The sequence below is a fragment of the Mustelus asterias genome, chromosome 2 (assembly GCF_964213995.1).
Source record: "Mustelus asterias chromosome 2, sMusAst1.hap1.1, whole genome shotgun sequence".
Classification (NCBI taxonomy): domain Eukaryota; kingdom Metazoa; phylum Chordata; class Chondrichthyes; order Carcharhiniformes; family Triakidae; genus Mustelus; species Mustelus asterias.
The window spans coordinates 8,757,741-8,785,606 of NC_135802.1; the positions used below are offsets into that span (position 1 = coordinate 8,757,741).

A 27,866-nucleotide genomic window follows, 5' to 3' on the forward strand; every position below is an offset into this window, starting at 1 on the left:
GACTTACCAACCTTGATGCCATTCAATAGTTCCAACACATCCTCTTTCTTTATGTCCACATGCTCGATCCTTTCTGTCCTCCGCAATCCAGCAGTACAACCACCCAGATCCCTTTCCACCGTGAATACCGAGGTAAAGTATTCATTAAGCAGCTCCGCCATTTCTAACGGTTCCGCACAAACTTTTCCCCCTTCACCTTTTAAGGGTCCTATGCCTTCACATCTCATCCTTTTACTCTTGACATATTTGTAGAAAGCCTTGGGATTCTCCTTAATCTTACCCGCCAAGGTCTTCTCATGACCCCTTCTCGCTCTCCTAATTTCCTTCTTAAGCTCCTTCCTACATCGCGTATACTCCTCTAAATCCTTAACACCTCCTAGCTCTCTGAACCTTCTGTACGCCTCTCTTTTCTTATTCACCAGGTTCATCACAACCTTCGTGCACCACGGTTCCCGTACCCTACCAACACCCCCCTGTCTCATCGGAACGTTGTCATGCAGAGCTCCAGACAAACATTCCTTGAAAATCCTCCACTTTCCTTCGGTACTTTTCCCCAAGAATGCCTCCTTCCAATTTACCCGTCTAATTTCCTCCCTGATGACACCGTATTTCCCTTTACTCCAGAGAAACACTTTCCTAGCCTGCCTGACCCTATCTCTTTCCAATGCTATCGTGAAGGAGATAGAATTATGATCGCTATCCCCAAGATGCTCACCCACCGAGAGATCCTCCACCTGTCCAGGTTCATTAGCCAGCACCAGATCAAGAACAGCCTCTCCTCTAGTAGGCTTATCCACATACTGTGTCAGGAAACTCTCCTGGACACACCTAACAAACTCCTCTCCATCCAAACCCCTAGCCCTAGGGATATTCCAATCTATGTTTGGGAAATTAAAATCTCCCATCACGACAACTCTGTTATTCCTACATCTCTCCAGGATCTGTTTCCCCATCTGCTCCTCAACATCTCTGTTACTATTGGGCGGCCTATAGAAAACACCCAGCAAAGTTACCGACCCCTTCCTGTTCCTAACCTCCACCCACAGAGATTCCGTAGTCAGTCCCTCCACGGCGTCCACCTTCTCTACAGCCGTGACACTATCCCTGATCAACAGTGCCACTCCCCCCCCTCTCTTGCCTCCCTCCCTGTCCTTCCTGAAACATCTAAAACCCGGCACCTGAAGCACCCAGTCCTGTCCCTGAGACATCCAAGTCTCCGTAATGGCCACCACATCACAATTCGAAGCAGCAATCCACGCTCCAAGCTCATCCACTTTATTCACTACACTCCTGGCATTAAAATAGACACATCTCAGACCTTCAGCCTGAGCACTTCCCTTCTCCCTCACTCGTCTAACCTCCCTCTTACCCTGTCTACATTCCTTATCTATTTGCGAGCTAACCTCCTCGCTCTCAGTCCCCTCATTTCGATTCCCTCCCCCCAACCTTTCTAGTTTAAAGTCTCACCAGTAGCCTTAGCCAACCACTGTGCTACCAACATCTGCAACATCAGACCCCAACTTTTATACTCTATGCCCCGTCCTATGAAGGGAAGCATGCCATATGCCTTCAGGGCGGCACGGTAGCACAGTGGTTAGCACTGCTGCTTCACAGCTCCAGGGTCCCGGGTTCGATTCCCGGCTCGGGTCACTGTCTGTGTGGAGTTTGCACATTCTCCTCGTGTCTGCTTGGGTTTCCTCCGGGTGCTCCGGTTTCCTCCCACAGTCCAAAGATGTGCGGGTTAGGTTGATTGGCCAGGTTAAAAATTGTCCCTTAGAGTCCTGGGATGCGTAGGTTAGAGGGATTAGCGGGTAAAATATGTGGGGTTAGGGCCTGGGTGGGATTGTGGTCGGTGCAGACTCAATGGGCCGAATGGCCTCCTTCTGCACTGTAGGGTTTCTATGTTTCTATGTTTCACCACCTTCTCCACCTGTGACGTCACCTTCAAGGATCTGTGGACTTGCACACCCAGGTCCCTCTGCGTATCTACACCCTTTATGGTTCTGCCATTTATCGTATAGCTCCTCCCTACATTATTTCTACCAAAATGCATCACTTCGCATTTATCAGGATTGAACTCCATCTGCCATTTCTTTGCCCAAATTTCCAGCCTATCTATATCCTTCTGTAGCTTCTGACAATGCTCCTCACTATCTGCAAGTCCTGCCAATTTTGTGTCGTCCGCAAACTTACTGATCACCCCAGTTACATCTTCTTCCAGATCGTTTATATAAATCACAAACAGCAGAGGTCCCAATACAGAGCCCTGCGGAACACCACTAGTCACAGGCCTCCAGCCGGAAAAAGACCCTTCCACTACCACCCTCTGTCTTCTGTGACCAAGCCAGTTCTCCACCCATGTAGCCACCTCCCCCTTTATCCCATGAGATCCAACCTTTTTCACCAGCCTACCATGAGGGACTTTGTCAAACGCTTTACTAAAGTCCATATAGACGACATCCACGGCCCTTCCCTCATCAACCATTCTAGTCACTTCTTCAAAAAACTCCACCAGGTTAGTGAGACATGACCTCCCTCTCACAAAACCATGCTGACTATCGTTAATGAGTTTATTCCTTTCTAAATGCGCATACATCCTATCTCTAAGAATCTTCTCCAACAACTTCCCCACCATGGACGTCAAGCTCACCGGCCTATAATTACCCGGGTTATCCTTCCTACCCTTCTTAAATAACGGGACCACATTAGCTATCCTCCAATCCTCTGGGACCTCACCTGCATCTAGTGACGAGACAAAGATTTGCGTCAGAGGCCCAGCGATTTCATCTCTCATCTCCCTGAGCAGCCTTGGATAGATTCCATCAGGCCCTGGGGATGTACCGATCACAATCCCACCCAGCCCTATTCCCATAACCCCACACATTTACTCTGCTAATCACCCTGGCACTAGGGTCAATTTAGCATGGCCAATCCACCTAACCTACACATCTTTGGACTGTGGGAGGAAATTGGAGCACCCGGAGGAAACCCACGCAGACACGGGGAGAAAGTGCAAACTTCACATAGACAGTGACCTGAGGCCGGAATTGAACCCGGGTCCCTGGCGCCCTTCAGTGTGACCTGGGTGTTCTTTCTACCCGTTATATTTTAATATCAGGCGATGCTAATTCGGGCAGGAAATACAGTCGTTTCACAAGAAACAAACATATTCTGAAACTTCTTCCCAGGAACATCATTGCGATTTACATATTACTCAGTTGGGCATTTTCTTCCAATGGTTTTTAAACAATGTGGTACTTCAGTGGCTGACCTATGCATATTTGGGCAGGTGATTGACTTTAACCATTTAGTCACCTATTGCATGAGTGGTCACAGAGAGTATCTACTTGTTCTGGTGCCACCACAATATTGAGTCAGTTTTCAGAAATGCTGGGAAAAGGATGGTGATGTTCTCCCGTTTTCTGTCTGTCCCTAAGTGAATATATTGTGTTGTGTTTGTGAAGGGAGGGGGGTGAGCTCTAGACTTCCAGGAAAAGAGTTCAGAGGGCTTGGTACTTTTACCGAATCTGAGGATTGGGAGGATTTGAGGATTCGGTGGAAAAAAAAAATTGACAGATAAATTAGAATATGAGAGGAAACTAGCAGGAGACATTATAGAGGTTTTTTACAGGTATGTGAAAAGGGAAGAGATTTGTGAAGTGAATATGGATTCCTTAAAGGCAGAAACAGGAATGTAGGAGCGGGAGTAGGCTATTTGGCCGCTCGAGCCGGCAGTCATTCAATAAGATCATGGCTGATCAGTTTGTGACCTCGACTCCACTTACCTGCCATATATTCCTTGACTCCCCTTGTAGATCAAAGACCTGTCTCACTCAGCTTTGAATGCATTCAATAAACTAGCCTCCACTGCTCTCTGGAAAACAGAATTCCAAAGATTAACAACCCTCTGAGAGAAGAAATTCTTCCTCGGCTCCATCTTGAATGGGAGACTCGTTCTAGATTCTCACCCCCCCCCACCCCCCCACTCCCAACTTCTACTTATGTTGTGTCAACATCACAGAGTCATATCCATATACCAGCACAAGTGGAAACATTCTCTGAACATCTCCCGTGTCGAGTCCAATCAGAATTTTGTATGAAATGATAATTACATGATATTATAAGGAAATGAGAGACATTAAACAAATAAAGTTAAAGTTTTAAAATTCTATTTATTTAATAGTCACAAGTAAGGCTTACATTAACACTGTAATGAAGTTACTGTGAAAGTCCCCTAGTCGCCACACTCCAGTACCTGTTTGGGTCATTGCACCTAACCAGCACGTCTTTCGGACTGTGGGAGGAAACTGGAGCACCTGGGGGAAACCTATGCAGACGCGGGGAGAACATGCAAACTCCACGCAGACAGTGACCCAAGCCGGAAATCGAACCTGGGTCCCTGGCGCTGTGAGGCAGCAGTGCTAACCACTGTGCCACCGTGCAATACTATTCTCATGGTAGAAGAGGCAAAAACATTCTAGTGAGAATGAGCAACTTAAAAGATATTAGCTTGCATAAAGAAATATCTGTGGAATATCTGTGGTATTGGAGAAAATAATCTGACTAAATGCCGATAAATCCCCTGGAGCTGATGGCTTATCTCTTTGGATTTTAAAAAAAAGGTTTGGGCAGATGCATTGGTTTTGATCTTCCATAGCTCTCGAGGTTTTAGCAGATTGGAAGATAGGAAAATGTAACTGGATTGATTAGTAAGTTTGCGGACGACACAAAGGTTGGTGGATTTGCGGATAGCGATGAGGACCATCAGAGGATACAGCAGGATATAGATCAGTTGGAGACTTGGGTGGAGAGATGGCAGATGGAGTTTAATCCAGACAAATGTGAGGTAATGCATTTTGGAAGGTGTAATACAGATAGGAAATATACAGTAAATGGCAGAACCCTTAGGAGTATTGATAGGCAAAGGGAACTGGGTATACAGGTACACAGGTCACTGAAAGTGGCAATGCAGGCGGAGAAGGTAGTCAAGAAGGCATACGGCATGCTTGCCTTCATCGGACGAGGTATTGAGTTTAAAAATTGGCAAGTCATGATGCAGCTTTAGCCTTAGTTAGGCCACACTTGGACAATATAGTGTTCAATTCTAGTCGCCACACTACCAGAAGGGTGTGGAAGCTTTGGGGAGAGTACAGAAAAGATTTACCAGGATGTTGCCTGGTATGAAGGGCATTAGCTATGAGGAGAGGTTGGAGAAATGTGGTTTGTTCTCACTGGAGTGACGGAGATTGAGGGGAGACCTGATAGAAGCCTACAAGATTATGAGAGGCATGGACAGAGTGAATAGTCAGAAGCTTTTTCCCGGGGTGGAAGAGTGAATTACTAGGGGGCATAGGTTTAAGATGCGAGGGGCAATGTTTAAAGGAGATGTACGAGGCAGATTGTTTACACAGAGAGTGGTGGGTGCCCGGAACTCGTTGCCGGGGGAGGTAGAGGAAGCGGATACAGTAGTGACATTTAAGGGGCGTCTTGACAAGTACATGAAAAGGATGGAAATAGAGGGATATGGTCCCCAGGAGGGTAGGGAGTTTTAGTTAAGTCGGGCAGCATGGTCGTTGCAGGCTTGGAGGGCCGAAGGGCCTGTTCCTGTGCTGTAATTTTCTTTGTTCTTTGTAAATGCACTGTTCAACAAAGGAAGGGGAGAGAAAGCAGTTAGCCTGGTGTCAGTAATTGGGAAAATGCTCGATTACTGTAGTGATGTGGTGACTGAGCACTGATGTATGACAAAGAAATCATGTTTGGCCAACCTGTTTTTTGAGGTTGAAACTTGCAGGATGGGAAGCAGCGGATGCCAGTAACGTCTGGCATTCAGTACAATGCCACTTAAGGATTTTACACAAAATGACAGCTCGTGGATATGGGTTAATTTAGTTATGGATTGAGGATTGGTTAACAGACAAAAAAACAGAGAGCAGGAATAAATGAGTCATTTTGCGTTGGCAAGCTATAACTGGCAGAGCACCACAACAAGCAGTACAAAAATATTGATGATTTAGGTGAGGGGATCAAGTGTAGTATATCCAGATATGCTGATGATACAAAGCTAGTTGGGAAAGTAAGCTGCGAGGAGGTGTAAAAGAGGCCGCAGAGGGATACAGACAGGTTAAATGGGTAAGAATGTGGCAGATGAAATGTAACTTGGAGAAATGTGGAGTTATCCAGTTTGGCAGAAAGTATAAGAGAAGTGAAATATTTTAAAAATCCTACAAAACTCGTCTCCAAACCCCGTGGCCTGGGCCGCGGCTCCTCCCTCTGCAACTGGATCGTGAACTTCCTAACCCACAGACCATAATCAGTAAGGATAGGCAACAACAGCTCCTCCGTGATCAACACTGGTGCTCCACAACGCTCCTCAGTCCCTTACTATACTCATTGTACACCTATGACTGTGTGACCAAATTTCCCTCCAACTAGATTTTCAAGTTTGCTGACAACACCACCATAGTGGGTCGGATCTCAAACAATGACGAGATGGAGAATCTGGTGAACTGGTGCGTCTAGTAATCCCCCCCTCAATGTCAACAAAACGAAGGAGATAGTCATTGATTTCAGGAAGTGTAGTGAAGAACATGCTGCGGTCTACATCAATGGGGGCAAAGTAGAAATGGTCAAGAGCTTCATGTTTTTAGCTGTCCAGATCACCAACCTGTCCTGATCCCCCATATTAACGATAGAGGGTTGGTAGGAGGAGAGGTACTCAATACAATTAATGTTACCAGGGAGGCAGTGCTTGGTAGGCTAACGGGACTGAAGGTGGACAAGTCCCTGGGCTCGGATGGAATGCATCCCAGGGTACTGAAAGAAATGTCAGAGGTAATAGCGGATGCGTTAGTGGTTATTTATCAAAATTCGTTGAATTCTGTGGTAGTGCCGGCGGATTGGAAAACGGCTAATGTTACGCCGCTGTTTAAAAAAGGAAATAAAAGGCGGGTAACTACAGGCCGGTTAGCTTAACGTCTGTAGTTGGGAAAATGCTGGAATCCATCATTAAAGAAGAAATAGCAGGCCATCTGGATAAGAATGGTTCGAATAAGCAGACGCAGCATGGATTCATGAGGGGAAAGTCGTGCTTGACGAACTTGTTGGATTTTTATGAAGATGTGACTAGTGCGGTTGATGGAGGGGAACCGGTGGATGCGGTGTTTTTGGATTTCCAAAAGGCGTTTGATAAGGTGCCTCACAAAAGGTTGCTGAAGAAGATTGGGTCACACGGAGTTGGGGGTAGGGTGTTAGCATGGATTGGGGATTGGCTATCCGACAGGAAGCAGAGTCGGAATAAATGGGTGCTTTTCTGGTTGGCGGATGGTAACTAGTGGCGTGTGGCAGGGATCGGTACTCGGGCCTCAACTATTTACCATTTATATAGACGATCTGGAGGAGGGGACTGAGTGTAGGGTAACAAAGTTTGCAGACGACACAAAGATAAGTGGAAAAGTGAATCGTGTGGAGGGCGTAGAAGGTCTGCAGAGAGATTTGGACAGGCTGAGTGAGTGGGCGAGGATCTGGCAGATGGAGTATAATGTTGACAAATGCGAGGTTATTCACTTTGGAGGAAATAATAGCAAATTGGATTATTATCTAAATGGAAAAAAATTACAACATGCTACTGTGCAAAGGGACCTGGGGGTCCTTGTGCATGAGATGCAAAAACCCAGTCTGTAGGTGCAACAGGTGATCTAGAAGGCAAATGGGATGTTGGCCTATATCGCAAGGGGGATAGAATATAAAAGCAGAGATGTCTTGCTGCATCTGTCCAGGGCATTGGTGAGGCCGCAGCTGGAATACCGTGTGCAGTATTGGTCCCCTTATTTGCGGAAGGATATATTGGCCTTGGAGGGTGTGCAGAGAAGGTTCACCAGGTTGATACCGGAGATGAGGGGTGTTGATTATGAGGAGAGACTGAGCAGATTGGGTTTGTACTCATTGGAATTTAGAAGGCTGAGGGGGTATCTTATAGAGACCTAAAGGATAATGAAGGGGCTGGATAGGGTAGAGGTGTAGAGATTCTTTCCACTTAGAAAGGAAGCTAGAACTAGAGGGCACAGCCTCAAAATAAAGAGGGGTCAGTTTAGGACAGAGTTGAGGAGGAACTTCTTCTCTCAGAGGATGGTGAATCTCTGGAATTCTCTTCCCACTGAAGTGGTGGAGGCTATCTCGTTGAATATGTTTAAATCACGGATAGATGGATTCCTGATCGGTAAGGGAATTAGGGGTTATAGGGATCAGGCGGGTAAGTGGAACTGATCCACTTCAGATCAGCCATGATCTTATTGAATGGCGGGGCAGGCTCGAGGGGCTAGATGGCCTACTCCTGCTTCTATTTCTTATGTTCTTATGTCGACACTATAGTTAAGAAAGCTCACCAACGCCTCTACTTTCTCAGAAGACTAAGAAAATTTGGCATGTCAGCTACAACTCTCACCAGCCTTTACAGATGCACCATAGAAAGCATTCTTTCTGGTTGTATCACAGTTTGGTATGGCTCCTGCTCTGTCCAATACCGCAAGAAACTACAAATGGTCGTGAATGAAGCCCAATCCATCACTCAAACCAGCCTCCCATCCATTAACACTGTCTGCACTTCCCGCTGCCTTGGAAAAGCAGCCAACATAATTAGGGAACCCACGCACCCTGGACATGCTCTCTTCCACCTTCTTCCGTTGGGAAAAAGATACAAAAGTCAGAGGACATGTACCAACCGACTCAAGAACAGCTTCTTCCCTGCTGTCATCAAACTTTTGAATGGATCTACCTCGCATTAAGTTGATCTTTCTCTACACCCTAATGACTATGACTGAAACACTACATTCTGCGCTCTCTTGTTTCCTTCTCTATGAATGGTATGCTTTGTCTGTTTAGTGTTCAAGAAACAATACTTTTCACTGTATACTAATACATGTGACAATAAAGCAAATCGAATGGGAAGCGTTGGTGTTCAGTGGGACCCGGATATCATTGTACAGGAGTCACAAAGTTAACATTTTTAAGAAATAATTTATGGGATGTGGGTGTTTCTGGCCAGGTCAGCATATCTTGCCTATTACTTGTTCCCATTCAGAAGGTGGTGGTGAGCTGCCTTCTTGAATCACCGCAGTCCATGTAATGTAGCTACACCTATAATGCTGTTAGGAAGGGAGTTCCAGGATTTTGACCCAGCGACTGCGAAGGAACGGCGATGTATTTCCAAGTCAGGATGGTGAGTGGCTTGGAGGGGAACCTCCACGTGGTGGTGTTCTCAAGTATCTGATGCCCTTGTCCTTCTAGATGGCAGCGGTCGTGGGTTTGGAACCAACTTCCTGAGAGGGGGTGGAGGCAGGTTCAGTCGAGGTATTCAAAAGGGAATTGGATTGCTATCTGAAGAGAGAGAATGTGCAAGGTTACGGAGCTAAGGCAGGGGAATAGTACTAGGTTGAGTGCTCTTTCAGAGAGTCAGTGTATACTGGATGGGCCAAATGGTGGCCTCCGGCACTGTGTGAAGATTCTATGAATAGTGTGGGAAGTGAATGAGCATCAGCATGATCATAATGCATGGCAGAGAAGGGTCAGCGAGCTTACTCTGTCTCTTATTTCTTATAGTAAGAAGTCTCACAGCGCCAGGTTAAAGTCCAAAAGGTTTATTTGAAATCACGAGCTTTCGGTGCACTGTTATGAGACTTACATAGAACATAGAACAGTACAGCACAGAACAGGCCCTTCGGCCCACGATGTTGTGCCGAGCTTTATCTGAAACCAAGATCAAGCTATCCCACTCCCTATCATCCTGGTGTGCTCCATGTGCCTATCCAATAACCGCTTAAATGTTTCTAAAGTGTCTGACTCCACTATCACTGCAGGCAGTCCATTCCACACCCCAACCACTCTCTGCGTAAAGAACCTACCTCTGATATCCGTCCTGTATCTCCCACCACGAACCCTATAGTTATGCCCCCTTGTAATAGCTCCATCCACCCGAGGAAATAGTCTTTGAACGTTCACTCTATCTATCCCCTTCATCATTTTATACACCTCTATTAAGTCTCCCCTCAGCCTCCTCCGCTCCAGAGAGAACAGCCCTAGCTCCCTCAACCTTTCCTCATATGACCTACCCTCCAAACCAGGCAGCATCCTGGTAAATCTCCTCTGCACTCTTTCCAGCGCTTCCACATCCTTCTTATAGTGAGGTGACCAGAACTGCACACAATATTCCAAATGTGGTCTCACCAAGGTCCTGTACAGTTGCAGCATAACCCCACGGCTCTTAAACTCCAACCCCCTGTTAATAAAAGCTAACACACTATAGGCCTTCTTCACAGCTCCATCCACTTGACTGGCAACCTTCAGAGATCTGTGGATATGGACCCCAAGATCTCTCTGTTCCTCCACAGTCTTCAGAACCCTACCTTTGACCCTGTAATCCACATTTAAATTAGTCCTACCAAAATGAATCACCTCACATTTATCAGGGTTAAACTCCATTTGCCATTTTTCAGCCCAGCTTTGCATCCTATCTATGTCTCTTTGCAGCCTACAACAGCCCTCCACCTCATCCACTACTCCACCAATCTTGGTGTCATCAGCAAATTTACTGATCCACCCTTCAGCCCCCTCCTCTAAGTCATTAATAAAAATCACAAAGAGCAGAGGACCAAGCACTGATCCCTGCGGCACACCGCTAGCAACCTGCCTCCAATCCGAAAATTTTCCATCCACCACCACCCTCTGTCTTCGGTCAGACAGCCAGTTACCTATCCAATCGGCCAACTTTCCCTCTATCCCACACCTCCTCACTTTCATCATAAGCCGACCATGGGGGACCTTATCAAACGCCTGACTAAAATCCATGTATATGACATCATCTGCCCTACCTTCATCAACACACTTAGTTACCTCCTCAAAAAATTCTATCAAATTTGTGAGGCACGACTTGCCCTTCACGAATCCGTGCTGACTATCTCGGATTAATCCGCATCTTTCTAAATGGTCGTAAATCCCATCCCTAAGGACCCTTTCCATCAATTTACCAACCACCGAAGTAAGACTAACCGGCCTATAATTACCAGGGTCATTTCTATTCCCTTTCTTAAACAGAGGAACAACATTCGCCATTCTCCAGTCCTCTGGCACCATCCCCGTGGACAGCGAGGACCCAAAGATCAACGCCAAAGGCTCTGCAATCTCATCCCTTGCCTCCCACAGAATCCTAGGATACATTTCATCAGGCCCAGGGGCCTTATCGACCTTCAGTTTATTCAAAACTGCCAAGACATCCTCCCTCCGAACATCTATTTCCTCCAGCCTATTAGCCTGTAACACCTTCTCTTCCTCAAAAACATGGCCCCTCTCCTTGGTGAACACTGAAGAAAAGTATTCATTCATCACCTCGCCTATCTCTACTGACTCCATACACAAGTTCCCACTACTGTCCTTGACCGGCCCTAACCTCACCCTGGTCATTCTTTTATTCCTCACATAAGAGTAAAAAGCCTTGGGGTTTTCCTTGATCCGACCCGCCAAGGACTTCTCATGTCCCCTCTTAGCTCTCCTAAGCCCCTTTTTCAGCTCATTCCTTGATAACTTGTAACCCTCAATCGAGCCATCTGAACCTTGTTTCCTCATCCCTACGTAAGCTTCCCTCTTCCTTTTCACAAGACATTCCACCTCTTTTGTGAACCATGGTTCCCTCACTCGGCCATTTCCTCCCTGCCTGACAGGAACATACCTATCAAGGACATCCAGTATTTGTTCCTTGAAAAAGTTCCACTTTTCATTAGTTCCTTTCTCTGACAGTTTCTGTTCCCAACTTATGCCCCCTAATTCTTGCCTAATCGCATCATAATTACCTCCCCCCCAATTGTTACCTTGTCCTGCCGTACGGCCCCATCCCTCTCCATTGCAATAACAAAAGACACCGAATTGTGGTCACTATCTCCAAATTGCTCTCCCACAACCAAATCTAACACTTGGCCCGGTTCATTTCCCAGTACCAAATCCAATGTGGCCTCACCTCTAGTCGGCCCATCCACATATTGTGTCAGGAAACCCTCCCGCACACACTGCACAAAAACTGCCCCATCCAAACTATTTGACCTACAAAGGTTCCAATCAACTTCTTACTGTGTCCATCCCAGTCCAACGCCGGCATCTCAACCCCATCCTATTTCTTAAGTTATGTTTTTAGTTCTAATCGTACTGTGATTGGCACATATATTGGCACATATATCTATTCCACAGTTGTTTAATCCAGTTATGTTGGATGCACTGTGACTTCAATGCAGGAGGGGAAGCTTATCTTCTCTCTACTTACAGCGAGAGTCCTTCCTTTAAAATGTATTTTATTTGCTAATTTTCTCCCCTCAGGGTTGCTTCAGAGGGCATCGACTTCTGCTGGGGTCCGATTTTACAGTTACTGGCCGCCCTCTGGAACCTCGCTTAAGGTACCTCAACGTTCTTCCTGTGTGAACATATAGTGAGTGTTGGCAAGCAATTCCCCCAGAGCGGCAATGCTACCAAACCTGACCTTACTCTCGCTTAGAGTCCATGTTCTGATGGAAGGTCACATCCCTGAAATGTTAACTCTGCTTCTCGCTGACTATATTCAGCATTTTCTTTCGCCATTCCGGGTGCACTTCTCAGCCGGGTGGGAATGAATCGCTGAACAGCAGTCAGGAGTGGGAGCTATGGCAGGTTCCCGGTCACCCTCCCCCAAAGCATGGGGAACACTGTGTGCAAACTGTCTTCTCCCAAAGCCCAGGGAACACTCGCAGTGTCCACTGTCCTCACCCAAAGCACAGGGAACACTCGCAGTGTCCACTGTCCTCACCCAAAGCACAGGGAACACTCGCAGTGTCCACTGTCCTCACCCAAAGCACAGGGAACACTCGCAGTGTCCACTGTCCTCTCCCAAAGCACAGGGAACACTCGCAGTGTCCACTGTCCTCTCCCAAAGCACGGGGAACACTCGCAGTGTCCACACTGTCCTCTCCCAAAGCACGGGGAACACTTGCAGTGTGCACACTGTCCTCTCCCAAAGCACGAGGAACACTCGCAGTGTCCACACTGTCCTCTCCCAAAGCACGGGGAACACTCGCAGTGTGCACACTGTCCTCTCCCAAAGCACGGGGAACACTCGCAGTGTCCACTGTTCCCTCCCAAAGCATGGGGAGCACTTGTAGTGTGCATACTGTCCTCTCCCAAAGCATGGGGAACACTCACATGTGCACACTGTCCTCTCCCAAAGCACAGGGAACACTCGCAGTGTGCACACATTCCCAATCACCCTCTCCCAAAGCACAGGGAACACTCGCAGTGTCCACTGTCCTCTCCCAAAGCACAGGGAACACTCGCAGTGTGCACACATTCCCAATCACCCTCTCCCAAAGCACAGGGAACACTCGCAGTGTCCACTGTCCTCTCCCAAAGCACAGGGAACACTCGCAGTGTGCACACATTCCCAATCACCCTCTCCCAAAGCACAGGGAACACTCGCAGTGTCCACTGTCCTCTCCCAAAGCACAGGGAACACTCGCAGTGTGCACACATTCCCAATCACCCTCTCCCAAAGCACAGGGAACACTCGCAGTGTGCATATCCTTAATAACCTCACATTTATCCTCATTATACTGTATCTGCCATGCACAGGCCCACACACTCAGCCTGTTCAAATCGCACTGAAGCATCTCTGCATCCTCCTCACAGTTCACCCTCCCACCCAACTTTGTAACATCTGCAAATGGCGCCAATTGGGTCATGTGGGAAATGGTGTTAAAAGGAATGTTGCGACATTCAGCGAGATTACAGGCCCCATCACCTTCTGATGTTAAACATTAAATGGGACAATGTTAAATGAGGTTTTACTCTCCTTGCATACGTTGTAATTAGTTGGCACTAATTTGAAATTCCTGCATTTAACATTATTCCTGATGGCTATTCTTATTGAACGAGGCTCTCTTTCTCAATATCATCCATCCTGTCCTGAGTTTTTCAAGAGGTAATAATCTTCATCTGACTGAGTTTGATTGTCTATCACAATATTATCCAGCAGAAGTTTTTTCAAAGAAAGTAATTATGTAATGCAAGATTGTTACAAACCCCGCACCAGCGATCTAAAATTCCATTCAAACATGCCTAGTGTTGAGGGAGTCCTGAATTGTCAGGAATATTACCAAATCGATACCGAAGATAGGAAGGCAGATTATTATTCGAATGGGTGTAAATTGGGAGAGGTGGATACTCAGCGAGACTTTGGTGTCCTTGTGCATCAGTCGCTGAAAGTAAGTGCGGAGGTACAGCATGCAGTAAAGAAGGCAAATGATATGTTGGCCTTCATAGCGAGAGGATTTGAGTATAGAAATAGGGATGTTACTGCAATTGTATAGGGTGTTGGTGAGGCCACACTCGAGTATTGTGTGCTGTTTTGGTGTACTTATCGGAGGAAAGAGTCCTTGCTATAGAGGGAGAGGAGCGAAGGTTTCCCAGACTAATTCCTGGGGTGGCAGGTCTGACATATGAGGAGAGACTCAAGTCTGATTTGTCAGAGGTTTGTCAGTTTGGATGTTTGCCCCCTCGGGTGGACACAAAAGGACTCGAGACATTATTATGTGAAAATCCCAATGCTCTGTCTGTTGTAATCCTTGGATTAACACCTAAAAACAGATTATCAGTACATCAATCTCATCGCAGTTGTGGGAATCTTTCTCTGCACTTTGGCTGTGTCCAAATTACAAAGGTGATTAAACTTCTCAAGTATTTCATTGGCTGCAAAATGCTTCGAGATGTTCTACGGTCATGAGAGGTGCTGAATAAATGCAAGTCTTTTCCAACCAGTTAGTCAGCCTTGAGGTTCAGGTGTCCAGTAAGTTGATGCTATTCTATCTCCTCTTCTAGATTGCCGCCTTGTAATCTGCACTAGTCTGCTACATCTTATGTTTCGGCTTTGCGCAATGAGAAAATCCCCTCCGGTCTTTGCTGTTTAATGTGTTGTGTGTCACCTATCCGGTTTTATTTTGTCCTTTGTCAGCTGTGGACTAGTTGAGGGAACGCTTGCCTGGAGACTGCAAACAGTCTGGTTTGCAGCGCTACTCCAGGGCTTGAAACCAAAATCCATGCTGGTACTGCAGTATTGAGGCAGTGCTGAGGTGTTGTCTTTCAGATGGAATGATAAACCGCGATTCCCATTGCCTCCTTGGGTGTGTGAGATCCTATGACACTGTTTGGCAAAAGAACAGGGAGGTTCTCGCAGGGCCCTGGCCAATATTTATCTCTCAATCCTTCAGATTTTTAGGTGTCCAGATCACCAACAACCTGTCCTGGTCCCTCCGTGTGGATGCTATAGTTAAGAAAGGCCACCAACGCCTCTATTTTCTCAGGAGGCTAAGGAAATTTGGCATGTCCACTACAACTCTCACTAACTTCTACAGATGCACCATAGAAGGCATTCTTTCTGATTGTGTCACAGCTTGGTATGGCTCCTGCTCTGTCCAAGACTGCAGGAAATTACAAAGGATTGTGAATGAAGCCCAGTCCATCACGCAAACCAGCCTCCCAACCATTGACTCTGTCTACACTTCTCGATGCCTCGGCAAAGCAGCCAGCATAATTAAGGACCCCACGCACCCCGGACATTCTCTCTTCCACCTTCTTCCGTCGGTAAAAAGATACAAAAGTCTGAGGTCACGTACCAACCGACTCAAGAACAGCTTCTTCCCTGCTGCTGTCAGACTTTTGAATGGACCTACCTCGCATTAAGTTGATCTTTCTCTACACCCTAGCTATGACTGTAACACTACATTCTGCGTCCTCTCCTTTCCTTCTCTATGAACGGTATGCTCAGTCTGTGTAGTGCGCAAGAAACAATACTTTTCACTCTATACTAATACATGTGACGATAATAAATCAAATCAATCCATGTGACAAAAAGAAGAGATTATCTGGCCATTATCACGTTGCTGTGTGTGGCAGCTTGCTGTGTACAAATTGGCTGCTGCATTTATTACATTGAAACAGTGACTACACTTAAAGTATTTCATTGACTGGAACATCCTTTGAGATATCCAGTGGTCAGGAAAGGCAAGTCTTTTTTTTTGTTTCTCCTTTCCCCTCCCACTACTGCATTGAAGTAACAGCTCTTCATCTCCTCTCAGCAACATTAACCCACTTGGGAACAGGAGCTCTAGTTCTGATGAATCAGCACCAAATCTTAATGCATTCACCTTCAGGTAATGAACAGAAATAACTTTATAAAATCAAACTAGTTCCTGTGTTGAGGATGATGTTGGCAAAGCTGACTTTATTGCCCATCCTTGCAGTTATGGTGAGGGCTTTTTTGAATGGGTGATGGTGCCCCCACTGTGGTGTTGGGGAAGGAGTTCCATGTACAGCATGGCCATATTTGGTATATTACTTGGATTTATTCAAATTTAAAAAAATCAAAGTAGTCATTGCACTCTGATGAAAGGATTAATTGTAATAGTTGCGAAAAACAGTAAGTGAGCTTATTTATGAATCCTCCTCTTTCAGGTCCTACGACATGCAACTTGAAACTGAAACAGAAAATGCTACGACATGGTAAGAGAAAATTCCTGGTATTTCTATAGAAATTGTAGTTTGTGGTGCCCTTAAAATTCCACGACTCGATTTGCAGCTCTAATATATAGGAAGAATCAACTGTATATTATAGTTCAATTCAACTCACACCACTTGGAATTACCTCTCATAGAATCATGGAATCCCTACAGTACAGAAGGAGACCATTCGGCCCATCGAATCTACACCGACTATTACTCAGGCTTACTCCTACTCAGGCGTAACCCCGTCCAAAGATGTGCGGGTTAGGTTGATTGGCCAGGTTAAAAATTGCCCCTTAGAGTCCTGGGATGCGTAGGTTAGAGGGATTAGTGGGTAAAATATGTGGGGATAGGGGAATAGGGCCTGGGTGGGATTGTGGTCGGTGCAGACTCGATGGGCCGAATGGCCTCCTTCTGCACTGTAGGGTTTCTATGATTTCTATGATTCTAACTAAGGGTCAATTTAGCATGGCCAATCAACCTAACCTGCACATCTTTGGATCGTGGGAGGAAACTGGAGCACCCAGGGGAAACCCAAATGCAGACACGGGGAGAATGTGCAAACTGCACACAGTCACCTAAGACTGGAATTGAATCCGGGTCCCTGTGAGGCAGTAGTGCCACCCATTGTGCCACTGTGCTGCCCTCTTTTGATTAGCAGGTTGTTGAATTGCTAAGTGTGATGGTGAACTGTACAGATAGTCCTGTGTTACCTGTGTGATAGCTGACCTTGATTGGAATGCTGCCTTCTGCTCCAGTGCCCAGAGGCTGGAGTCAGGTTCGATTTTCAATCCTACTGTCACAACAACAGCTACCTATGTCTGCTCATTGTTGAGTACCAGGTGAACCCAGCCTTGAGTAAAAATATCAGGTAATACGGAGGAAAGGTGGGTAAATTGGGTTGATGCGCAGATGGATATGATCTAATTGAATGACAAAGCAGGCCCAATGCTCCTGGGTGCAACACCAGGGGTCAACAAGAGCCTTTCATACTGTAATTAACTCACTGAATTGACAAGTCCCCTTGTATTCTCCTGCGGTTCAGGTGGTGAAATGATAAACATTGTGAGACTGCATTCGTTGGGATATAAGCTAAGCATTGGGTTTATCAAGAAGCAGAATCAGACAATAGCAAGAAATCAATGCTGCATGATTCATCTGGTTAAGAATGTGCAACGACACCTCCTTGGGTACAAAAGTAATGGGTGTGACACTAGCAATTCTCTTGTTAATACAAACCTCGACCAATCTCTGATGTGCAACTCAGACGTGAGGCATTGTCTAACCAGAAAGGCTTGTTCTTGTATCCAAACCCAGCTGGGGAACCAGTTGAGGAAGAGTAGCAGCATGTTGCCTCATACGTGATTGCAGAGGTTGGTGGAATTGGAAATTATATAAAAATTTGTCTTGTGTTAAATTGAGAGCAAGATGGGTTTAGACTAATAAAAAGCAAATTGAGGACTAAATCAGTAAGTATTGCCCACAATGTGTGACCTTGAATAGTTCTCAGTGGAGGGAGAAACCCTGGAATTGTTCTAAGAACTAATTAGATGCTGCAGTGGGGTGAGCATTAGCGTATTCCTGAATGGATGAGCTGAGAGGGGCCGAATAGGCTACCTCATCTGTAACTAATCATCTTGTGATCTATCCTTTGTACCTTTCCTGAAGTTCAAAGCCAGGATACAGGGAGCTGACAGGTGTCTTCCTTCATTGAGCGAAGTTCATTCAATCATTCCTGAATTACGACTAAATACGAGACCGAAGCCCATTGAAACATGTGACTTGAACTCTTGTCCTGGAATCCATCAATTTAAAGCAAAGCGAGTGGTCTGTGAGTAGTTTCCACTTGCTTTGCCATAACTGCAGAAGAAGAATGCCTTTGAAGTGACATTTTTGCATACCAGACAGCCCTGTGTATCGTCTTCAACCAAGCAAAAACAAATCAGCTGGGAGTCAGGCAGCTGGACGGCTCGCAACAGGCAGTAATAGAATTTCAAATTACCAGCCTCTTTCCCATCAATTGATATTAAAAATATATAGACTGTATGATTTGAAATGCAACATAACCTGTTATTCCCTCCACCGCCAGCAAATTTCATGATATTCAATCCACTTTTATTAAATATTCTGTTGTGAATTGCTTTTGAGTTTAGTTGTTTGCCCACCCCACCCACCACTAATAAAAATTCACCATCAATTTGTGGGGAAAAAGAGAAATGTATGTTCGCTGAAGTACTGGAAAATCTCAGCAGGTCTGGCAGCATCTGTAAGGAGAGAAAGAGCTTTGACAGAGGGTCATCTGGACTCGAAACGTCAGCTCTTTTCTCTCCTTACAGATGCTGCCAGACCCGCTGAGATTTTCCAGTGTTTTCTCTTTTGGTTTCAGATTCCAGCATCCGCAGTAATTTGCTTTTATGTTTGCTGAAGTATCTGATCTGAGTTCCTGCAGCTTCATTACCGAACGAGTTCCCTTCAGATCCCACCCAAGACATCAAGCACTCCTGCTAAAGCCATAGGTTTGTTAGCTGCCTCGATATTTTCCAGCCCAATGCAGCCGAGCATCATATTGTCAATTTTAAATCGCTGCCACATCCGTTCAGTCTAGCCTCGGGTTGCTGTCCTAATCTTTAGGCATTCCTGGCAAGATTGATTTATTCACGAGTTAAGTGACTGGCATGCCAATGGAAGTTAAGGAAATTCTCAATGCGACTGTTACAGATATGTTCCTGCATTGATAGACTTTTATTGGGTGTCGAGGGAGCTAACCTGAATGGAGTTGAAGTACAGATCAGTCATTGTCCAATTGGAACAGGCACACGAGCCTGAATGGCCTAACCTTATTCCTAGGAATCTAAATTGTTCCCACTCCACACTGCTGACCTGACAGCTGTGACCAGGAAGGATTCTGAACTTTAAACAATCCTGCAGAGAGTGCCTCCGTTTTGAGCTGCCCTCACTGTCTCAACATGAGAACAAATGATACAAGAACAGGAGTAGGTCCTTCAAGCCTGATCCAACGTTCAGTATGGTCATGGCTGATCAAATATTGACTCCAGCCCCACATTCCTGCCTTTTCCCCATAGTCTCCAACTCCCCTATAGGTCCAAAATCTGTTTATCTTGGTGTTGAATCTATCCAGTGCCTCCTGCCTATTGCAGCATCATCCAATGGAGCTCTCCTATTGTACCTCCCACTTCACTGGGCGCTCAGAGGTGATTGCTTAATTGGTTGCCTTCAGGATGATTGTGAGGAATGTGCCACCACAATCGCTTCTGGGTTCCCAGCCCAGAATCGGGGTTACGATCCAACTGGGAAAATCCAGCCCGTCGATTCCACTTTTTCCTCCACACATGCCTTCTGGGACCTCAGCTGTGGCCACTATTCAGACACTGAGCATTGGACTGGATAGGGGCTAGTTTGATAGTCGAAGGCAAACTCTGCTCTCGTCATCCTCACAATTCCACTGCACATTTGTCACTGGATTATGAAGTGAATACGAACCCCGGTTAATAGTTAATAGTCTCCCCTCTAATCTGGGCACCAGGGAAAATTGCAGCATTTTATTGCTGACCCAGTTGAAAAACTCGGAACCTTCTTTCCTGTCCTGTACAGCACACCTTAACCGGATCATTAACGGAGACCGCCGCCTTACACACACCTGTGATTGGTAAAGCTCTTGTTTCAAATTCCTGCTGTTACTGCCTATGTTTACTTCTTTGTGTAAAGATAAGTTGTCAACCATGTATTGTCAAGATGTAGCTGTTTAATCTTAGCTGATGTTCCATCTGACTGAGAGGAAAGATTGATTATGGATGAATTAGCATTGTTATTGATCTGAAGCTAAGCATTTAATTGCGATGAAGCAGGAGGACCTTGCTGTTTCTTAAAGAAAATATGTTTTTCCTCCTTTGTGTATCAGATTATCTCTGTGCCATTTTCTTATAATCCCCTGAGACGACAGAGCTGTGGGTCAGAGCCAGTGAGGGTGACTCATCCTCCTGATTTTAATGTTTGTCCTCCGTGCAAAGAGAGACCTGAACCACCACTGCTGCCCCTTTCCCCTGTGAGACCTGAGCCACTGCGGCCCCTTTCCCCTGTGAGACCTGAGCCACTGCGGCCCCTTTCCCCTGTGAGACCTGAGCCACTGCGGCCCCTTTCCCCTGTGAGACCTGAGCCACTGCGGCCCCTTTCCCCTGTGAGACCTGAGCCACTGCGGCCCCTTTCCCCTGTGAGACCTGAGCCACTGCGGCCCCTTTCCCCTGTGAGACCTGAGCCACTGCGGCCCCTTTCCCCTGTGAGACCTGAGCCACTGCGGCCCCTTTCCCCTGTGAGACCTGAGCCACTGCGGCCCCTTTCCCCTGTGAGACCTGAGTCACTGCAGTCCCTTTCCCCTGTGAGATACGAGCCCCACTGCGGCTCCTTTCCCCTGTGAGACCTGAGCCACTGCGGCCCCTTTCCCCTGTGAGACCTGAGCCACTGCGGCTCCTTTCCCCTGTGAGACCTGAGCCACTGCGGCCCCTTTCCCCTGTGAGACCTGAGTCACTGCAGTCCCTTTCCCCTGTGAGATACGAGCCCCACTGCGGCTCCTTTCCCCTGTGAGAACATAAGAAATAGGAGCAGGAGTAGGCCATCTAGCCCCTCGAGCCTGCCCCGCCATTCAATAAGATCATGGCTGATCTGAAGTGAATCAGTTCCACTTAACCGCCTGATCCCCATATCCCCTAATTTCCTTACCGATCAGGAATCCATCTATCCGTGATTTAAACACATTCAACGAGGAAGCCTCCACCACTTCAGTGGGCAGAGAATTCCAGAGATTCACCACCCACTGAGAGAAGAAGTTCCTCCTCAACTCTGTCCTAAACTGACCCCCCTTTATTTTGAGGCTGTGCCCTCTAGTTCTAGTTTCCTTTCTAAGTGGAAAGAATCTCTCCATCTCTACCCTATCCAGCCCCTTCATTATCTTATAGGTCTCTATAAGATCCCCCCTCAGCCTTCTAAATTCCAACGAATACAAACCCAATCTGCTCAGTCTCTCCTCATAATCAACACCCCTCATCTCTGGTATCAACCTGGTGAACCTTCTCTGCACTCCCTCCAAGGCCAATATATCCTTCCGCAAATAAGGGGACCAATACTGCACACAATATTCCAGCTGCGGCCTCACCAATGCCCCGTACAGAGACCTGAATCATTGCGGCCCCTTTCCCCTGTGAGGCCTGAGCCACTGAAGCCTCTTTCCCATGTGAGACCTGAGTCACTGCGGCCCCTTTCCCCTGTGAAACCTGAGTCACTGCGGCCCCTTTCCCCTATGAGGCTGAGTCACCACAGCCCCTTTCCCTTGTGCAGAGAGACCTGAGTCACTGCAGCCCCTCTCCCCTGTGAGACCTGAGTCTCATAGAATCTCATAGAAACCCTACAGTGCAGAAATAGGCCATTCGGCCCATCGAGTCTGCACCGACCACAATCCCACCCAGGCCCTACCCCCATATCCCTACATATTTACCCGCTAATCCCTCTAACCTACGCATCTCAGGACTCTAAGGGGCAATTTTTAGCATGGCCAATCAACCTAACCCACACATCTTTGGACTGTGGGAGGGAACCGGAGCACCCGGAGGAAACCCACGCAGACACGAGGAGAACATGCAGACTTCACACAGACAGTGACCCAAGCCGGGAATCCAACCCAGGTCCCTGGAGCTGTGAAGCAGCAGTGCTAACCACTGTGCTACCGTGCTGCCCACTGCGGCCCCTTTCCCCTGTGAGACCTGAGTCATGATGTGGAGATGCCGGCGTTGTACTGGGCACAGTAAGGAGTCTCACAACACCAGATTAAAGTCCGACAGGTTTATTTGGTAGCGCAAGCCACAAGCGTGCGGAGCACCGCCCCTTCATCTGCGGCCTCACCAATGCCCTGTACAGAGACCTGAATCATTGCGGCCCCTTTCCCCTGTGAGACCTGAGCCACTGCGGCCCCTTTCCCCTGTGAGACCCGAGCCACTGTGGCCCCTTTCCCCTGTGAGACCTGAGCTACTGCAACCCCTTTCCCCTGTGAGACCTGAGTCACTGCGGCCCCTTTCCCCTGTGCAGAGAAACCTGAGCCACTGCAGCGCCGTTCCCTTGGGAGACATGAGTCACTACAACCCCTTTCCTCTGTGAGACCTGAGTCACTGCGGCCCCGTTCCCCTGTGCAGAGAAACCTGAGTCACTGCCACCCCTTTCCCCTGTGAGACCCGAGCCACTGCAACCCCTTTCCCCTGTGAGACCCGAGCCACTGCAACCCCTTTCCCCTGTGAGACCCGAGCCACTGCAACCCCTTTCCCCTGTGAGACCCGAGCCACTGCAACCCCTTTCCCCTGTGAGACCTGAGCCACTGCAACCCCTTTCCCCTGTGAGACCCGAGCCACTGCAACCCCTTTCCCCTGTGAGACCTGAGCCACTGCGGCCCCTTTCCCCTGTGAGACCTGAGTCACTGCAGCCCCTTTCCCCTGTGAGACCTGAGCCACTGCAACCCCTTTCCCCTGTGAGACCTGAGCCACTGCGGCCCCTTTCCCCTGTGAGACCTGAGTCACTGCAGCCCCTTTCCCCTGTGAGACCTGAGTCACTGCAGCCCCTTTTCCCTGTGAGACCTGAGTCACTGCAACCCCTTTCCCCTGTGAGACCTGAGTCACTGCAGCCCCTTTCCCCTGTGAGACATGAGTCACTGCGGCCCCTTTTCCCTGTGAGACCTGAGTCACTGCAACCCCTTTCCCCTGTGAGACCTGAGTCACTGCAGCCCCTTTCCCCTGTGAGACATGAGTCACTGCGGCCCCTTTTCCCTGTGAGACCTGAGTCACTGCAACCCCTTTCCCCTGTGAGACCCGAGCCACTGCAACCCCTTTCCCCTGTGAGACCTGAGCCACTGCAACCCCTTTCCCCTGTGAGACCCGAGCCACTGCAACCCCTTTCCCCTGTGAGACCTGAGCCACTGCAACCCCTTTCCCCTGTGAGACCCGAGCCACTGCAACCCCTTTCCCCTGTGAGACCTGAGCTACTGCAACCCCTTTCCCCTGTGAGACCTGAGTCACTGCGGCCCCTTTCCCCTGTGCGGAGAAACCTGAGCCACTGCAGCGCCGTTCCCTTGGGAGACATGAGTCACTAAAACCCCTTTCCTCTGTGAGACCTGAGTCACTGCGGCCCCTTTCCCCTGTGAGACCTGAGTCACTGCGGTTCCTTTCCCCTGTGAGACCTGAGTCACTGCGGCCCCTTTCCCCTGTGAGACCTGAGTCACTGCAGCCCCTTTCCCCTGTGAGACCTGAGTCACTGCGGCCCCTTTCCCCTGTGAGACCTGAGTCACTGCGGCCCCTTTCCCCTGTGAGACCTGAGTCACTGCGGTTCCTTTCCCCTGTGAGACCTGAGTCACTGCGGTTCCTTTCCCCTGTGAGACCTGAGTCACTGCGGCCCCTTTCCCCTGTGAGACCTGAGTCACTGCGGCCCCTTTCCCCTGTGAGACCTGAGTCACTGCGGCCCCTTTCCCCTGTGAGACCTGAGCCACTGCGGCCCCTTTCCCCTGTGAGACCCGAGCCACTGCGGCCCCTTTCCCCTGTGAGACCTGAGTCACTGCGGCCCCTTTCCCCTGTGAGACCTGAGCCACTGCGGCCCCTTTCCCCTGTGAGACCTGAGCCACTGCGGCCCCTTTCCCCTGTGAGACCTGAGCCACTGCGGCCCCTTTCCCCTGTGAGACCTGAGTCACTGCGGCCCCTTTCCCCTGTGAGACCTGAGCCACTGCGGCCCCTTTCCCCTGTGAAACCTGAGCCACTGCGGCCCCTTTCCCCTGTGAGACCTGAGCTACTGCAACCCCTTTCCCCTGTGAGACCTGAGCCACTGCGGCCCCTTTCCCCTGTGAAACCTGAGCCACTGCGGCCCCTTTCCCCTGTGAGACCTGAGTCACTGCGGCCCCTTTCCCCTGTGAGACCTGAGTCACTGCGGCCCCTTTCCCCTGTGAGACCTGAGCCACTGCGGCCCCTTTCCCCTGTGAGACCTGAGCCACTGCGGCCCCTTTCCCCTGTGAAACCTGAGCCACTGCGGCCCCTTTCCCCTGTGAGACCTGAGTCACTGCAACCCCTTTCCCCTGTGAGACCTGAGTCACTGCGGCCCCTTTCCCCTGTGAGACCTGAGTCACTGCGGCCCCTTTCCCCTGTGAGACCTGAGCCACTGCCACCCCTTTCCCCTGTGAGACCTGAGTCACTGCGGCCCCTTTCCCCTGTGCGGAGAAACCTGAGTCACTGCAACCCCTTTCCCCTGTGAGACCTGAGCTACTGCAACCCCTTTCCCCTGTGAGACCTGAGTCACTGCAACCCCTTTCCCCTGTGAGACCTGAGTCACTGCGGCCCCTTTCCCCTGTGCGGAGAAACCTGAGTCACTGCAACCCCTTTCCCCTGTGAGACCTGAGCTACTGCAACCCCTTTCCCCTGTGAGACCCGAGCCACTGCAACCCCTTTCCCCTGTGAGACCTGAGTCACTGCGGTTCCTTTCCCCTATTTTCTCCAGAAATAACTGAACTACTATTGAACCTGTGGGAAATATCAAGAATCCTAACTAAAAGCAAATTACTGCAGATGCTGGAATCTGAAACCAAAAGCCATTTTCCAGCATTTTCTCTTTTGGTTTCAGGAATCTTAAATCTTTACTGTCTTACCATTGGGTAGAATGTAACAAGGTTGTTTCATTTTGGAAGCTGAATTCTGTTTTTCTGTTGGCCTAGCCTCAGATAGCACTCTTGCTGCTGAGACTGAAGCTTACAGTTACCCCTCTGCACCAAATCTAGACAAGCCGTTCAGTGTAGTCCTGAAGGAATGCTTTGCAGTTGGAGATGTTGTCGTTCAGATTTGAGATGAAATGATTTGCCCTCTCGATAAGATCCCACAGCACTAATCCATCAAGCACAAGAAAATTCTCCTGGTGTCTTGCCCAATATTTATCCCTCAACAATCCTTCGGAACGAAAAACAAGCAAACTGACCACTGCCTTTACTAACATTCTCTTTAGAAATTTTGAGAACGAGAGAGATAGCGTCTGTAACAGTGGTGTTCCGATCCCAATTGATACTACAGGATGAGAAAGCCCCAGAATAGAATCCTGGCTCAAAAGACTTTTTATTTTTTACAGAAAAGTTGGATGAACAGTCACAGGACTGCAAGCCCAGCATGTTCCCTCGAGGGTGATAGGTAGTAATAACAAGCCGAGAGAGTCATGATGACCAGAGATATTCAGGATACAATGAGAAGGAAAAGAAAGACTTTTAGAAAGTACAAGGGTGGGGAGGCAAATCAGTGGAGGCATTAATGAGGTATGGAACATGCAGGATGGAGCTTAAGAAAGCAATTAGGAAAGCATAGAGGGGATATGAGAAATGGTAGATAGATGGTAAAAGTAGGGAAAATTCGAAGATGTTCTATTAATATATCAAGGGAAGAGGATAACCAGGGAAAGAGTAGGGCCCATTAGGGACCAAGGGGGCAATAGGTGGGTGGAGCCAGAGAACAGTGGTAGAGTGTTGAATGAATACTTCACATCTGTCTTCACCCAAGAGAATGAAGTCAATGTTATGGGATTCAGGGAGAGAGACTGGGAGGTTCTTGAGAAAATTGACATAGGGAAGGGCAAAGTATTGGAGGTGTTGGCAGCTTTGAAAGTGGATAAATCTCCAGGTCCAGATGAATTGTGCCCCAGGCTGCTCTGGGAGGCAGGGGAGGAGATTGCTGGGGCTCTGACCCAAATTTTCAATTCCTCTCTGGCCACAGGGGAGGTCCAGACAGCTGGAGAATAGCTAATGTGGTTCCAATGTTTAAGAAGATTTGTAGAGATAAACCAGGGAACTACAGACCAGTGAGTCTCACATCAGTGGTAGGGAAACTATTGGAGAAACTTCTGAAGGAGAGCATCTATCTCCACATGGAGAGACAAAGCTTGATCAGGGATAGTCAGCATGGCTTTGTCAGAGGGAGCCCATGCCTAACAAATCGATTGAATCTTTTGAGGAGGTGATCAGATGTGTAGACAAGGGCAGTGCAGTCGATGTAGTTTATATGGATTTCAGCAAAGCCTTTGACAAGGTCTTACATGGGAGACTTATAAAGAAGGTAAATTCAGATGGGATACAGGATAATTTGATAAAGTGAATTCAAAACTGGCTCAGTTGTAGGACCAGGCTAAAGTCCAACAGGTTCATTTGGTAGCAAAAGCCACGTGACTTTTGCTACCAAATGAACCTGTTGGACTTTAACCTGATGGTGTTAAACTTCTTACTGTGTTTACCCCAGTCCAACGCCAGCATCTCCACATCAGTTGTAGGAGACAGAGGGTGATGACAGAAGGCTGCTTTAGTGACTGGAAGCCAGTGTCCAGTGGCGTACCACAGGGATCTGTGTTGGGCCCCCTATTATTTGTAATTTATATAAATGACATGAAGACTATGTGGGGGGTAGGATTAGTGAGTTTGTGGATGACACAAAGATTGGAGTGTCTTGGGCTACAAAAAGATATGGACGGAATGGGCAGATAAGTGGCAGATGGAATTTAACCTCGAAAAGTGTGAGGTGATGCACTTTGGAAGGAGTAATTTGACAAGGAAGTACTCAATGAATGGTAGGACATTAGAATGTTCTATGGAACAAAGGGATCTTGGCGTGTTTGTCCACAGATCTCTGAAAGCAGAAGGGCATGTTAGTAGGATGGTGAAAAAGGCATATGGGACACTTGCCTTTATCAGTCATGGCATAGATTACAAAAGCAGGGAAGCCATGTTGGAGTTGTATAGTTGTATATTTGGAGTGTTAATGTAAGCCTCCTTGTGACTAATAAACTTTACTGACAGTGTAAGGAGGGGGAGGTAATTGTGGCGATAGCTCAGCATTAAAATTGCTGGAAACATAGTTAACATCATTGGAAATGGCTAGAATTCAATTACTGTGGTTTTGGCAGCAGTACTGTGTGAGTTCTGGTTGCCACATTATTGGAAGGATGTGATTGCACTGGAGGGGAGGCAGAGGAGATTCACCAGGATGTTGCCTGGGATGGAACATTTAAGTTATGAAGAGAGGCTGGGTAGACTTGTGTTGTTTTCGTTGGAGCAGAGAAGACTGAGGGTGACCTGATTGAGGTCTACAAGATTATGAGAGACATGGACAGAGTGGATAAGGAGCAGCTGTTCCCCTTAGTTGAAGGGTCAGTCACGAGGGGACATAGGTTCAAGGTGAGGGGCTGGAGGTTTGGGGGGATGTGAGGAAAAATGTTTTGACTCACAGGATGGGTGATGGTCTGGAA

At 47.8% G+C, this 27,866-nt stretch overlaps 1 protein-coding gene across 2 annotated transcripts in view; it reads left to right on the forward strand.

Moving 5' to 3' along the window:
• LOC144505265 (rho GTPase-activating protein 39-like) overlaps nt 1–27,866 on the forward strand; it is a 228,372-nt gene that overhangs the window by 174,781 nt on the left and 25,725 nt on the right. Inside the window, exons 2-4 of one of the 2 annotated variants that reach the window (XR_013499799.1) lie at nt 12,355–12,431; nt 16,513–16,560; nt 18,228–18,306. Coding sequence is in view for 1 of the 2 variants with exons in the window: in XM_078231318.1 (XP_078087444.1) it covers nt 16,513–16,560 (48 nt within the window). In the remaining variant the exon portion in view is untranslated. Of the gene's footprint in view, nt 1–12,354; nt 12,432–16,512; nt 16,561–18,227; nt 18,307–27,866 lie in introns of those variants that run through there. The other variant, XM_078231318.1, reaches the window with a different exon arrangement.